Raw genomic sequence first — 15,807 nt, 5'->3', positions numbered from 1 at the left:
ATTTTAATGATTTTATACTGAGGTTCATGGCAGAAATGCTGATAACAAAAGCAAAAGTTCAGGGAGAATAAATAAATGGATTCATGGGGCAGCTTATAGCATAGCAAAAAGCAAAAGTATCCACACGTACTCTGTACCTGTGTTAAATGCTGCATGACAGATACTTAGGATAAAAAAAATTATTAATTAACTAGCTATTCCCTATCTGTAGCAGTTAAAAAGAACCAAGCAATCTGCCTTTATATGCCTAACTTCAAATGATAGCCTGGTTAAAATATAATATAGTACATTGACAGCAAGTCAGTGTATAACAAGAGGCCACAAAGTAAATGATCCCTTTCACAGAACCATCTAGCAGTCTTATGTGAAGAAAACCAAGAGCCTTTAAAGGTATGTATTAAAAATCATATTGTTCACTTTCTTTAATGTTGTAACCACTGTACACCTGTTATAAAACAGAGAATATTAATGTGTTCCTCTTGAAACATTGAGAACATTGTTTATCACCAATAACCATTCTCTACAGGAAATAATATAGATGTAACTTGACGCCACATTATCTTTTCTTCAAAAACATTTTTAAAATGTCATGCTTTCAGTCTATCCTTATGAATAACCTAACCTATAGAAAATCGGCTTGTTTATCGACCATAGAATTTTTAAAATTCTTATATTTATATGCTTAGAAAATGAAATTCAAGGGAGGAGTGTACTAAATCAATCAAAACTCTCTTTTGCAATTATTTAGTGAAGAAATATATGTTGTAATAACAAGAGCAGGAAATTTCTCCATGTCCAAAAGTATTGTGTAACTTTTCTCTTAGTTGTCCTAGGGCTACTGACTCTAAGTTGCAAAAATCTGTACAGCACCAGAGACAGACAGAAAATTCTACCACTTTGCTTCCAGCTGGTGGTCAATCACGGTTTTGCAATCTTTAATAATATCCTAACTGGATACTGAGATGAGTTCATGGAGATAAAAAAAAAAAGCTTATTCAGAAATTGAAGATAAAATAAATTGCAGGAAACAAAACTGAAACTTTCAGGCATGTAGCCCAGGGGTCAAGATAAATGGAAGTATTGGGGAAAAAAATGAAGAAATAAAACTGAGGGTGAAATATCCTGCTTTGCACAAATGAAAGAGTATAATCATAATGTATAAAACTAGATTTCCTTGCTGTGTTGAATTGCATGATAAAATTTAATTCATGCTAAAATTTTGCTGCATTCTTTTCTTGTTCTTAAAGCTCACATTTCTTAAAGTAAGAAATAATAATATATGCATGGAAATGTATGCTGTTGACTCAGTTCAGAAAAATATTTACACCTTGGTCAGTACTTAAACCACTCTTTACAGTTGGTAATGATAACATACAATTCATAACAGTTTGCAAGTTGGGAGGGGGGAGGGAGGGAACCACAAAGTCAATATATTTATTTAATTGCTGAAATAGTTGAGCATTTTGAATGTTTTTAAAAAAACAATTTAAACAAAGTTAGATAATTTGTCAATAACAAGGAAAGAAAAAAATGTAGCTCCTCTTACTTTAGTATGAAAAACCAAACAAGGCAAATGGTAATTTAATTGATTCCTTATTGATCTAAAAATGCTTGATATAAGTATGAGTGGGTTGTAATACTACTTTGAATTAAACACTGTTTATACCGTTTGTTTTTTTTTTTTTTTAAATAAGGTTGAGCAGATGGCTGTGGAGCCTATCTCTTGGAAAGACAGTTTGTCAGATATGGGCATAATTCCTAAGATTACTAATCAATCCTTATCCTCAAGAACTGTATTTCAGCCAAAATGAGCACTTGCTAACATTTATTTCTTATAAATCTCAAGCTAAAGGGCCACAGTGGTGCAGTGGTTAGAATGCAGTATTGCAGGCTAATTCTGCTGACTGCTGATTGCCAGCAGTTTGGCATTTCAAATTTCACCAGGCTCAAGGCTGACTCAGCCTTCCATCTTTCTAAGGTCGGTAAAATGAGGGCATAGACTGTTCTAGGGCATCAACTGCTTAGAGAGAGCTGTAAAGCACTGTGAAGCAGTATACAAGTCTAAGTGCTTCTATATTGCTTTTGCTTTTGCTAAAGGTACCCCCCCCCCCGTAGGTTTTATTCTAATTCTAGTTGGTCTGTGTTTCTGTGTATGTGTAATGTGTGCATGGGCATTCGGTAAGTTTTTCTTCAATGATTATCAACTGGGAAGAAACAGGAAAACAACAGGAAAAAAACCTACACATGTAAATATGGTTTTGCTTTCACTTGAGAGAAGTTTAGTGATTAAAAATAAACGTTTTAAAATGCTAGTTTGAAAAAAGTTGTTGTAATTCATCATAAACATTTAATGTTTTCTTGCAAGTTCTGTGGTGAAGAAGGACACAGGTTTAGCATTGTTGGCTATATTTTGATTATTTGGATGAAAGGATACATAATTTGAAAGCAACTGCTTGAATTGAATTTATGATGCATGTTCCATATATAGATATAGATAAATATCTATTTATCTCTTTTTCTCTCTAGATGGGAAAGAAGAAATTCACTGGATTAGAAATCTCCCTGATTACTTTCTTCCTTTTGCTTCTTATCATAACCATTGCTTTGATTGTACTTCTAGCAACAGGTTATTCTGGTCTTAAAGGTAATAATCCACTGTTCCTTGATTTATAGCCAGAAGAATGCTTCAACGGCTTCATTGGCTACCCAAGATCTTTTAAAAGAATACTTAAATATCTCCTACATGATTTTTAGATAGCTTGGACATCTAATCATGCCTTCAAGTGAGCCTTTGTGTTTTTTCTGTCATTCTTTCTTCATTTGCCATCTTGAAATATGAAACCCATGGGAATTAGAGTAGGATAGGTATACTGGGGTTAAAAATTCAAAACAGAACCCACCAAAATTCTTTCCAAGCCCCAGTCTCATTTAGGTATGATGCAATTCTACCCATTTCATGAACTCCCTCCAATAGCTAAATGGAGTCCATCAAAAGGTGGTCTTGTCCATTCTAAGTCATAGAACAGACAATAACATTTCCCTATTTGTACCTAACAAGATACATATATATATATTCCTTAGCTATTGGTTGCCTTACCTGGTCTTCAATATGTATCTGAGACAGCCTAAAATACTGTTTTCCTTGTTAAGTAAATAATAAGCTATAGCAATTTTACCACAAATACAATCTGACACACTTTCTGACTCTTTTGCAATGGAATTACCTAGAGGGTTGGATCAGCTTGGCAGCTATTAACCAATTTAGGCTGATTTTAGGTATCCTTTAACTTTCTAGTTCTTGGGTACTGCCTCTGCTCATTATATTCTGAGCAATGGAAGAATTCAGGAATAAAGTAGGTTATCTATCAGTAAATATCAGTCAAGTCACTGGTTAATTCTCAGCTCATGGATATGAATGGTAGCTGATCAGAAAGGTTGACAGGGATTCTGCAGGAAAAAGAGTGATTTTCTTTGCCCCTGCTCCTCATGATGCATCTCCACCCACATATGGTTATGGTATTCATCAGCTACTATTCAGAGTTATGTTTCTTGTTTTTAACATAGGCTTACTAGCTTGATAGAAAAACAGCCCAAACTATAGTTAATGGCCGAGGAACTACATAGTAAAGCAAGAGAGACAGAACTAGTTCATACAACCATCCCACAGCTTGGTTGCCAAAGTGCTTTTGAATGTGAAGTTAGCCTTCTAGCAGAAGATCATGAACCCAGTATTTCAAAAACTATGGGATTAGCAGTCCTCTGGAAAAACAATAAACACGTGTTCAAAAGTTCCTCAAACAGAGGCTGACAAATCAAAAATTGCCCACTACAACCATATTTATCATCAGGTATATTTGCTTTAATAGCTATTTGGTCTGATCCTACTCAGGTGCACAGATCTGATGGGTAAAGTCTTTCCTCTTCACCTGTTGCTTTTCAGAACTTTGTTTCTAGACTGAGTGCAGAGGTGAATAGGTGGGTGAATGGGTGGAGAGAGTTTTATAAGCTTGTGAGTTCACTCATCCATCAAACCATTGACATTACAACAATGCTGTATTGATGGATCTGTTTCCCAACAACTGATGACAGTGACAATGGAAGGGTGGGGGAAGCCATCTTCCCTGCATAGGAAATAAGGACATCTTTGACAGCTATCTAGAACAGACACCACAGTCACTGAGCTTTGGAGATGAGCCCTTAGGTGCAGTTTAGTTGGTAATGCCCTTGTTATAAAACAACTTCAAAATAAATAAACAAATAAATAAAGTGGGGGAGGGCATTTGCTGAAAGGAATGTAATGCTTACTTACTATTTACATGCTTATTGTTATAAGTTTCATAATAATATAGAATACACAAAGTTGTATTCCTGTAATTAACCAAGGGAACCTTTGAGGGCTAAACAATATACCTGAAGCTTTCTGGAAGCTGAAGTAAACAACTAAATTATTGCTTGAGCATAGGCCTACAGAAAGAGTGTCAGTTATAGATAAAAAAGGATAAATCAACGTTTTTGACCCATTGGGCATAGAGAAGAATAAGCTACATACTGTCATTGTGGCAATTTTTAGTATGAGTTAAATATCAGATCTATATTTGTAATTTTGCTATGATAACATTTAAAATGCTTGCATCTCATTCAGCTATTATATCATTCTTTCCCAGCCCCACCATTTAACACACACACACACACACACACACACACACACACACACACACACACATCTCTCTCTCTCCCTCCCTCCCTCTCTCTCCCTCTCTGAGGTGGTGTTTAGCAGGTTTTGACCAGTTCTGGAGAACCAGTAGTGGAAATTTTGAATAGTTCAGAAAACCGGCAAATACCAATTCTGACTGGCCCTACCCGCCATCTATTCTCTGCCTCTGGAGTCCCAGTTTATTGGCTGGGTCTTCTTCCAACAGAGCTGGAAAGCAGGTTAGTGGGGTGGGGAGGGAATGGAGATTTTTCAGTATCCTTCCCCTGCCATGCCCACCAAGCCACGCCCACCAAGCCACGCCCACAGAACTGGTAGTAAAATTTTTTGAATCCCACCACTGATACCCACACACACAAAATATATGCACACACTATAATGTGTGTGTATGTGTGTGTATGTGTGATGACATACTCAAAAATTTTATAAATACTTATGATTAATTATTTTGCAGAAACTAATAATCTGGTTCATTGCATATTTTCAGACAAATTGCTTAAATGCAAGTCATTTGTTTCAACTATGCAGTGAAACAGTTGCTAGTCTCTGCAAAAGTAATGTATCATGGTAGAATAAACAGATTATGATAAAATGTTCCCTAGATGAAAGTATGTACAAAATACTCTGGGACAGAACCAAGTTATTTATTTGTATAATTGCTTTAAAATGGGTAATCAAATTATGAGGACATGTGCTTATGCTAACATTAGAATATGTAAACTTCAGGATAACATGATTGCATTTTATTAAGCAGAAAAAAGAAAGATTATTAGACAATAGCAACATTCATTTATATCATGTGTTTATAACATTTATTTCAACTATTTATTTCCAAAAATGTAATCAATAAAACAATATATTAACCCACACTTTCTGTGCAATGTGTATTATGTATTTGAAAATAGCCTTTAAGGGTAAGAAGTAGAATTTGTTTAAAAAAACTAGGCACAATACAGGGTGATGTTATTTATTTGTGATGGTACCGAGATCAAAGGCTGAGTTAATGACAGGCTGTAGGAATAGTTGAAAACTTGTTTGGTGTAGTAGTTAAAGGCACCAGACTAGAAACAAGATTGTGAATTCTTATCATTGCTTAGGCACAAAGGCAACTAGGTGGCTTTGAGCCTGTAACTTTCAGACCTAGAAAGGAAGCAATGGCCATCCATTTCTGACATCTTGCCAAGGAAACTTCAGGCACTAATCCAGCTAGTCACTGGGAGTCAATACTGACCAGAAGGCCAAATTAAAAGGTAGATTGTATTTGTATGTCAATGTGAGCTCAGGAGTTACTGAGGCCAGAGTCAATGTTGGAGATTTTTGAGACCAGCAAAAATGTTAGAGGTGCAAGTTTATGTGGCAGAAATTGGACTCAGAGTTGAACATTGGATGGAATGCAAAGAATGCCATTCTGGACTATGTGGTAAAACAGTGGTGAAACAGGAATACAGTTGCATGTGGTATTGGACTGCAGATGGTGGACTGTTAAAGACTCTTGCAGTAGGATGCTTTCACGAATAGAATTAAATATGATTCTTGTCTGGATTGACATGGTGTTTTATATCTGTTCGGATTCATTTTTTTAAAAGTGGCCTGTTGCAGCTTTGCCTTTGGTATGTTGGAGGGCTTGTGGTTGTAAGTGGCTCAAATCCTGTTGGTCTTTTGTAGACCATTAAGACCTGACTTTTCTCCTTGGCATCAACTCAGGGTGGTGAATGGAATGGCTTTAATTCTGAATGATTCTGGGCTGGGTCTTTGGGAGAGGCTGATTTTGTATTAAATGTATGTAAACTGCTCAGAGTTGAAATTTGAGAGTTGGATTACTACCTAAATGGAAATAAATCAGCAAGCAAGCTTGAGCAGCATTTAGTCTGCAATCCAGAACTAACTAAGGTATAAGTCACTCAATGTACTGGATTTAATTCAGACTTAGTACGTTCTGCAGAATAAGGACGCTAATAAAGCATGGCCATTCATAGATAGAAAAGAAGGTTACATCAACATTCTCTTACATTCTCTTCTAAAAATTAAATGCATGTTCTGTCTGATATGTATATACTGATACATGCACAATCTCTGAATGTATAACCACAATTCTAGTAAGCATCTGAATATCACATTCAAAGTAATGTTTGTTTTAGACAGTTGCTGATTCTTGTTAAAATGAAATAAACACTATTTTTGCCATATCATCTAGTGAGGATTGCTCAGATTTGTTAACTAACAAAATACTTGATTGTTATATTTGTATTGCCTATTTATTTCTATTGTTGTTGTTGTTATTATTATTCTCTGACTGATATAATAAATTGATGTATTTCTAGCCTTCTCACCTACTTGTCCAGTTATTCCTCTTCCTGAAAGAATAGATTGCATCCCAGACCAAGTGGCAACAAAGGTAAGCAGTGTATACAAGTGAAATAATAATAACAACTTAATGATTAAGAATTATTAAATGATTAAATTTCCACCAATCTTAAACTGTAAGTATGGGTACTCCTCAACTTACAACAATTCATTTAATGACCATTTGAAGTTATAACCGTACTGAAAAAAGTCACTTATGGCTATTTTTCACCCTTACAACTGCTGTAGCATCCCTATGGTCATGTGATCAAAATTAAGATGTTTGGCAACTGACTCACATTTGTAATGATTGCAACATCCTAGGGCATGTGATCACCTTTTACAAACCTCTGACAAGCAATGTCAGTGGGGAAGCCACATTCCCTTAACAACTGTGGCAAGAAAGTTTGCAAAACTAATTTAACAACAAACCCCAAAAATGGTTCAATTATGGTTATACATGGAGGACTACCTGTGTAACTGCAGATTACCTATAAATAATATTTGGGTAGCAGAAGAGAAGAGAAAGAAATGGAGAAAAACAGTAAACAAGAAGACCTGAAAATAGAAGTTGAATAACTGTGTTAAAAGAAGGCAAAGGTAGTATCACTTGTAGTAGGTGCTTTGGGTGAAATCCCAAAATGTTTGAAGTACCATTTGAACAACATCATCAGTGATGAAAAGTTCACCCATTAATTTTATTCGGAGCTGTAGCGATATTTTAACACCATCCAAGAACAATATCTGCCTGTCCCATGTCCTTGGGAAGAACTCAATAGATATATAAAAATGCCAAATCCAGTCTAAACATCTAGCTAATCAGAAGTTCTTTTTGGTCAAGAGTAGCTGAAAATATAAAGTTAAGAAGTATTGTGTGATTTTTTTTTTATAAAGGAAAATTTGCTGCTCCTTCTTCCCTTTTCTTTCTTTCCTCTTATGTAAAGCAATCCTAAGAAAATACTGTACTTTGCAAGGGTACAAAGTAGATAAGAAAGGAAAACAAAATGCATGCCATTGATCAAGGCAAAGTCAAAGTTTTATGAGTATGTTGTTCATTGGTATCGTTCAGGTTAATGAAAAATTTTTATTTCCTGCACTGCTGAAGATTACACGTCCACATTTTTAAAGGGAATGTTTGCAAAGGGTTGGACTAGCCAATGGAATTGATCATGCTAATTGAAAAAAGCTTGGCAGCCCTTCCTATTTCTTTATGCATGTATGCAATCACTTCTAAAGACTCAGGAAGGTTTACAAATGTCATGTTGTTTAAACCATATCATGCGTCATGATTTAGTAAGCTAACTGACTGAGTTATTTGTTGGCAGTCAAGAAGAGCATTCATGCAGCTTTTTGTGCCTTCACCAATATGCCTTCCCATTTTTCCCCAAGTTAATAAGCTTATACAGAACAGTTTGAAATTCAGTAAGAGAATTTTGGAAAAAAATATATAAAGAAAACAAAAAAAGTGTGGCAATAGAGGGAAAGAGTCAGCTGGAAATAGAAGGAAAAGAAAAATTCATTGTCGTCATCATTAATGCCATCACATCAGATAGTTGGGAAAAGTTGAAACTGCTATCATATGGGCTACCACAAAAAGTGCTTTAGGATTGCATGGTGTAGAGGGGTGTTTAGGTAAACCCCAACAATTATCAGAGAAGGGAAATCCAATTAATATACTTTTTTTCCATGAATGTGTGAGTGAAAATCCTGATGCAGTTTAAAGACTTAACATAAATGAAGGCAAATACATGTGTCCCAAAATAATCCCAGGATTGCAAGATCCAATCTGAGTCAGTCACCAGGACCAGAGGTTTAGTCTTCTGAGCTTTCAGACTTATGCTGGACCCCATCCTCAGGGAACTTCTCTATCAGAATATGTGCTTTGGGTTATTCTATGCTTTGTATTTATGTGATGCTTTCCTTCAGAGGTGGTATTCAGCAGGTACTGACCAGTTCTGGAGAACGGGTAGTGGAAATTTCAAGTAGCTCAGAGAACTGGCAAATACCACCTCTGACTGGCCCCGCTCCCATCTATTCTCTGCCTCCTGAGTCCCAGCTGATTGACTGGGTCTTCTTTTGTTGCCTTGCACAGGAGAATGGAGCTGGAAAGCAGGGTAATGGGATGGGAAGGAAAGCAGTGGTGGGGAGGGAATGGGGATTTTGCAGTAACCTTCTCCCAGGAGTTGGGAGGGAATGATGATTTTGCAGTATCCTTCTCCTGCCACGGCCACCAAGCATGCCCACAGAACCGGGAGTAAAAAGTTTTGAATCCCACCACTGCTTTCCTTATGTGGTTGATTAGTGTGTTGATGGCCAGCAATTGACTGTTGTTTCCTTGTGCTGTTGTTTCCTGTACTTACAAATCCTTGACACATAACTTGATAAGCTGGTGGTAAAACAGCACTCCTGTTGACCAACAAAGGGCCTGTTTCTTATGCTTCAATCATTTCCCTATCTTTGTACCTACATGGCCAACACTCTTAGTAGCTGTGAAATTGCATGTATGACCTTGTTCATTGCAGTTTGAGGCTACGAATCAGTTTTGGTTTTTTGTATGCCTGCTCAGACCTTGAAAACAATTTTCTACCTATTATTATGTGCTACTTATTAAATAGGCAGAAGAGAATCTTCCTCTATGAAGCTCTAAAAGAAATGATTTGGAGTTTACTTTAGTAAGCCATTGCTAAAGGTAGCAGCAACTTGTCAGCTGTTGATCATGCAAGTTTATTTAAGCAAAAGCTTCAAAATCTTTGAGACTGTGGGGAAAGGTAGAAACATAGGAAATGAAGGATGGTATAATTATGGTTTATTATAACCTTTCCCAGTTTGATACTTGCCAAATGTGTTCAATGATAATTGTCAAAATTCCCAGGCAGTCTTTACTTTAATGCATTGGATGAACCTGTGGTGGAGGAAATTAGTTTATTGTGATATTGCAATGCAGCCAGTGATACAGAACTTTGGATCAATAGACTGCATGACAAAAACCTTATTTTGAAAGTCATTACTTTGTTTTCATTAAAAACCTTTAAAAGAAGTCAAGAAAATGAAAGTTTAATTCTCATGTCAGCTTCAGCATTATATAATTTAATACTTATACATAAATGCCTAAATAGGATAGTTTTCACATACCAAGAAATAACCAGTTTTTATAGTTTAAGCCATTAGAAAACCATTGCAGGTCAATTTTGTTGTGCTTCAATCTTTTCTTCTTTCAAAGAGATGAGTTCACATAGCTAGACTAGTTTTGATCAGTGATGATACTCTTGCAGAAGGTGCCTTCAAGAAGTAGATGCTGTTGATTTTTAGATGGTCCTTTATGTATTCAAAGTTCTTTTTTTAATCCTGTAATTGTTAGAAGGAGAAACACTTTTTTCCATATGTAAGTGATGATTCTAGTAGGCAGAAACCTGCAGTGTGTAGTCTACATGGAAACATTGTATGAATATTTAAAAATGCCTGCCAATCTTAACACAGAGAAACAGCCCAACTATTTTAATTCAAAAGGTTAGGAGAGTAGTAGTAAGAGGATTCTTAGGTTCCCAGAACACAGCGATTACATCTGTCTATCTGTTTGTCCATCCATCCATCCATCCATCCATCCATCCATCCATCCATCCATCTAATTATCTATATCATCATCATCATCATCATCATCATCATCATCTTCTTCTCTCTCTCTCTCTCTCTCTCTCTCTCTCTCTCTCTCATTTCTCATCTATCATTTCTATCAATCATGCCTCTCTTTCTCTCATCTATCTACCATGTCTGTCTGTCTGTCTACCTACCTACCCACCTATCCACTTACCCATCTACCTATCCATCCATCCATCCATCCACCCACCCACCCGCCCGCCCGCCCGCCCGCCCGCCCATCTATCTATCTATCTATCTATCTATCTATCTATCTATCTATCTATCTATCTATCTATCTATCTATCTATCTATCTATCTATTCTATTAAATTTCTGGAGGGAAAATATTTATAGCTGTTCCTGGCCTCAGCCTATGGTTCCAGTGGTGGTAGAAGCATTTGGGACTGTGACTCCTAAACTGGGACAGTAGTTCCAATAGATCCCAGGGACAACACCAGAGCTTTTATATAGAAGGATGCAGTGCTAAGAACAGCTAGGATATTGTGTAGAAACCTCAAACTCCCAGACCTCAGACTGGGGAAGACACATATACCCACAGGTTGAGAAGGGATTTTTTTTAATATAATAGTGATGGTAGTTATTATTTAATGTGGTAGTTTGGAACATCAAAATATTTGTTCATCAAAACGTTAGCACTTATTTTTTCCTATGAAGTTCCCTTCCTTTCTGAAAGTGAAATACTTTTCATAACCACTTCCTACGCACATTATTTTTTTAGAAATTGGGTTATGTGTGTGTGTGTATGTATGTATGTATGTATATATATATATATATATATATATATATATATATATATATATATATATATATATATATATATATATATATATATATATATATATATATATAGATAACACACACACACACACACACACACAGGGCAGAAGGAATCATTTGATGCTTAGGCAACTGACTCCAAATCAGTCAAATGTGTCAAAAGGGAATGGGAAAGTGTATTCAGTTGCTCTTGGACTATATTTGACACTGAAACTCCAAGTAGAGAATACTAAAATAGTAAATCCTTATAACTCTTTATTATGCTTCTCAAAAGAAAACATGGGAAAAATTTTCTTGCAATCAGAGGTTCACAGTACTAATTCAGAATTATGGTCATGCACTGTTATTGTCTTAACTATGGGAATCAAATGAAGGTTTGGGATTGTTGAAGGTAAAATATTCTTTCTTTAAAAGCAAATCAAAAATAAACAACCACAAAGTTAAAGTCTATCTGGAGCAGGGGCCTCCAGACTTGGCAATTTTAAGGCTTGTGACCTTCAACTCCTAGAATTCCTCAACCAGACAATTATAGTAAGCCTAAAAAAGCTAAAGTAGGCCTTGTTAGGTCCTGGATGGGAGACCAACAGGACCAATATATACAGTATGACAGTCAGGGAAATAAAACAATAAGATCCTGAAAAAAGTAAAAGGTAAAGGCCTGTTACCCAGAAAATTGAACAGAAAATGTATTCAAGCAGTTGAATTCAACTTTAAAATGCAGGTTCTTTTTTCCTTTTCTCTTAAGAGCAAATTATTGGGAGCACTAACAACAAACAGGTTATTTTTTTACAGTTATCTGCAACCGAGAGAATAGTTTTGAAGTTAGTCATGGAAAAGATAATATGTATTTAATAAATGTACACAGGAATTTAGCTCCAAAATATTTTTTCTTTCTAATCTATAATTCTTTTGTGATAAGAAATCAACCTTTCAGTGAAGAAACATTTACATTAATGATTAAGAACTTTTATTTAAATTCATTGTTTTGTAATGTCATATAAGATGAATCATGTAGATTCTGGGATAACATCCAAATGATGGTTGATACTTGATTCTTGATTAATACACAACCCTCTTTAAAGATCAGTTATGAGAAAAGAGATAACTGAATCAAGGCAATAGAAAGGAATGAGTGAAGACTTCATGTTATTGCCAAATTCATTTTAGCAAAAACTTTTGCAGTCAATAATTTGTATGTGTGCGTGTATCATTCTTGTGTGGGAGGATTGATTATATAAATGTATATTAATATGAATGGTAGAGGAATAAGAATTGGTTCCTGTAACTTAGATGATGAACAGAAATATTATTTGTAAAATACCATCAATGTCTTTCTATTTCTGTTTGGTGATAAATGGAAGCTAAATTTGCTTCAAAATTAATCCAGACGCAAAGTAGTTTCTTAAATGTATGAAGAATACTAAGCACGAAAGAACATGTTCTGATTTAATGGGAAAACAATATAGCATTCTGAGCTTCTTTCTCTTCTAAAATACTTAATAACTAATGTGTTACTAATTACTTACAAGACACTTTTTATTTCCCCCCAAAAGTCTATACACTGCTTATTAAATTAATCATTTCAAGTACAAGTTTAAATTAATATTTCTACTTTATATTCCCAGAAAAAATTTAACATTTCAGGATAGATTCAAAAAATGCTAGGGGGAAAAAGCTTTATTGAGGAGAGTATATATGCAATGGTGGCCTTTCTTCTTAATTTGACAGTCTTTTGGGTTTGAGAGAGCTAAAGTAGGAAACTGGTATTTAATACTTATTTCCAAAAAAATCTGAACGAATAATTCTTGAAAAGGTTAGACACCAGCTATCTGCTTGTTCAAATTTCCTTCTATAAATCAAAGATTTCTTTGGCATAGTTTAATGTCTTGGCACTCCTGAAAGATAAGATTTGCAACATTCTGACATTGGATTAGGAGTCAGTAAAACCAAGCTTCTGGGACATGTAAAGTTGTACTCCCCATCATATAACGACATTTATTTATTTATACAACTTCTTGCAGCAAATATTAGAAGATGCGTGGTGATCAGTAAATACCCAGAAGTCATCAATAACATTGCACAGTTCTATATGAAAGCTAAAGTATTTATTTGGAGTAAATATAAGCCTCAGGTGAGATGGGCAGCAAACAAATTTAATAAATAAAAATAAAATTCTAACCCTAACCCATAGTATTAAAAATAGAAAAGAAAAGAAAAGAGAAAGGGGGAAATGAATAACTAAATTCAGAACAAACAGAAATAATTACAGAAAACAAAAATAACTCTCAGATAAAATCCAAGTTATCTGCCCACACTCAGCCAGCTGGGACTTCAAGTTCATGGAAATGCAACAGTCTTAACCTATTTTTGGAGTTGCAGTAAAGTGAGAACTGCCTGTACTTGATGGTGGTCGGGAGAGTATTCTGTAAGATGGAGTTATTATAAGAAAGGCTAGCTGTCTCATTCATTCCTGAAATCTTCATGAAGGAAGAAAAGTTCCAGCAGGCACTCTCCTGGAAACGTGGCCAGATTGGTAGATTTGCTTGTGGCAAGGTGTTGCCTGATGTGTTCTAGTTCCACACCATTTATGGCCCTAAAGATGATGAATAGCACTTGGAATTGAGATTGGAGACCTGCTTTCAAGCAATAATAATATAACTGTAATATAGCTATAATGCAGTTTTTACATCTATACTACAGTTAAATTACAGTTTTATATATGTAATATAGTTGTAATATAGGTGTAATTCTTTGTTTTATTTTATTTTTGTCAAGCATGTATTAGATAACATGTATAAGTATAAACACGATTATGAATACATGAAATGGATATGAATTAAAAGGAACATTAGGACCGGGACAGTAGGCACATTGGTGCGCTTATGCATGCCCCTTACAGACCTCTTAGGAATGGGGTGAGGTCAACAGTAGATAGTCTAAGGTTAAAGTTTTGGGGGTTTGCTGGAGCTCACTTGCCAATAATAGAAGTAAGCAAAAGTAAGAAGTAGAAGTCATCTATGAACTATCATCTGTGAACTATCCTTAAATATCACATTTCGATTCTTACTATGTTACAGAGCACCTGATTATGACATCGAACATGTAAACAAGCTAAATACACTACTAACATGGGCAGCATCCTACCCAAATGCTTTTATCTTTCTTGGTGACCTCAATCTACCTCATATTGACTGGACCCTAAATGAATGTACAACTGAACCCATACACGCAACCTTCTACAATGCTGTTACAAATCTGGGACTGGAACAACTAGTAACCAACAACACTAGACTAAACAACTGCCTCGATCTCATCTTCTACAATAGTTTGAATTTAATTTATGGAATACAAACTAAAGAACCCTTTTCCAACAGTGACCACAATATGATTGACTTTTGTCTCAACATATGCCCACACAAAAATCATCACAATGACGTAATCCCCAATTATAACTTCAAAAAAGGCAACTATGATCTTATAGACAACAATCTCTCATCCCTTGATTGGCAATCTCTATTCACTGGATACAATACTGTTGAAGCCATTACAACATATTTTTACTTGAAGTCAAAAGAGTCATCAAACTATATGTACCAACAACAATTCCCAAAACAAACAAACAAACAAAAACAGGTTACCCATAACAATAAGGAAACTTCAATCCAAAAAGAGATCACTCTGGCGGAAAAACAAATCTGGTCACATTGCCAATTTCAAAAGCTGATACAAAAATTTATGCCACCAGATAAAGACTGTATGCACCAATTATCACATTAAGAGGAAAACCTTCTATGCACCAATTCCACCCGTGCTTTTTACAACTTTGTAAACAACAAACTAAAAGACTCAAGGTCCATCCCACCCCTAATAGGACCTAATGGTAAAGACTGCAACAACGACACCATTAAAGCCAACATCTTTAACACATTCTTCGGCTCAGTATTTGTACACAGCAATGGATCGTGCCCAGTATTTCCTAGCCGAACCACAGACAACTACAATGATCTAATACATATTGATTTTACAGAAGACAATGTTGAAAAAGCACTACGTAATCTAAAACCATCTCCATCTATTGGACCAGATGGAATAAGTGCCTACTTCTTTAAAAAGCTACCCACTGTCATAGCTGAACCTCTAAGCATAATTTTTGAAAAATCTTTCAGGATCAGCTCCTTGCCAAACCTATGATCACAAGCCACAGTCACCCCCATCTTCAAAAAGGGAGACCCCAGCCTAGCTGAAAATTAAAGACCAATCTCCTTATGCTGTGTCACCTGTAAAGTCATGGAATCAATTATTAACCAATCCATTATCCCA

At 35.5% G+C, this 15,807-nt stretch overlaps 1 protein-coding gene across 2 annotated transcripts in view; it reads left to right on the top strand.

Annotated features, from left to right (window-relative positions):
- Window positions 1-15,807, top strand: part of SI (sucrase-isomaltase) — a 177,770-nt gene that overhangs the window by 70,411 nt on the left and 91,552 nt on the right. For both annotated transcript variants that reach the window (XM_087933383.1, XM_087933382.1), the window contains exons 2-3: window positions 2,527-2,644; window positions 7,033-7,106. In XM_087933383.1, coding sequence (XP_087789509.1) covers window positions 2,527-2,644; window positions 7,033-7,106 — 192 coding nt within the window. The remainder of the gene's footprint in view (window positions 1-2,526; window positions 2,645-7,032; window positions 7,107-15,807) is intronic.

Source organism: Pseudonaja textilis, chromosome 4 (genome assembly GCF_049901715.1).
Source record: "Pseudonaja textilis isolate UNSWEBS1 chromosome 4, rPseTex1.2, whole genome shotgun sequence".
In the NCBI taxonomy this organism is placed as follows: Eukaryota; Metazoa; Chordata; class Lepidosauria; order Squamata; family Elapidae; genus Pseudonaja; species Pseudonaja textilis.
This window is presented reverse-complemented; position numbering and strand designations above follow the sequence as displayed.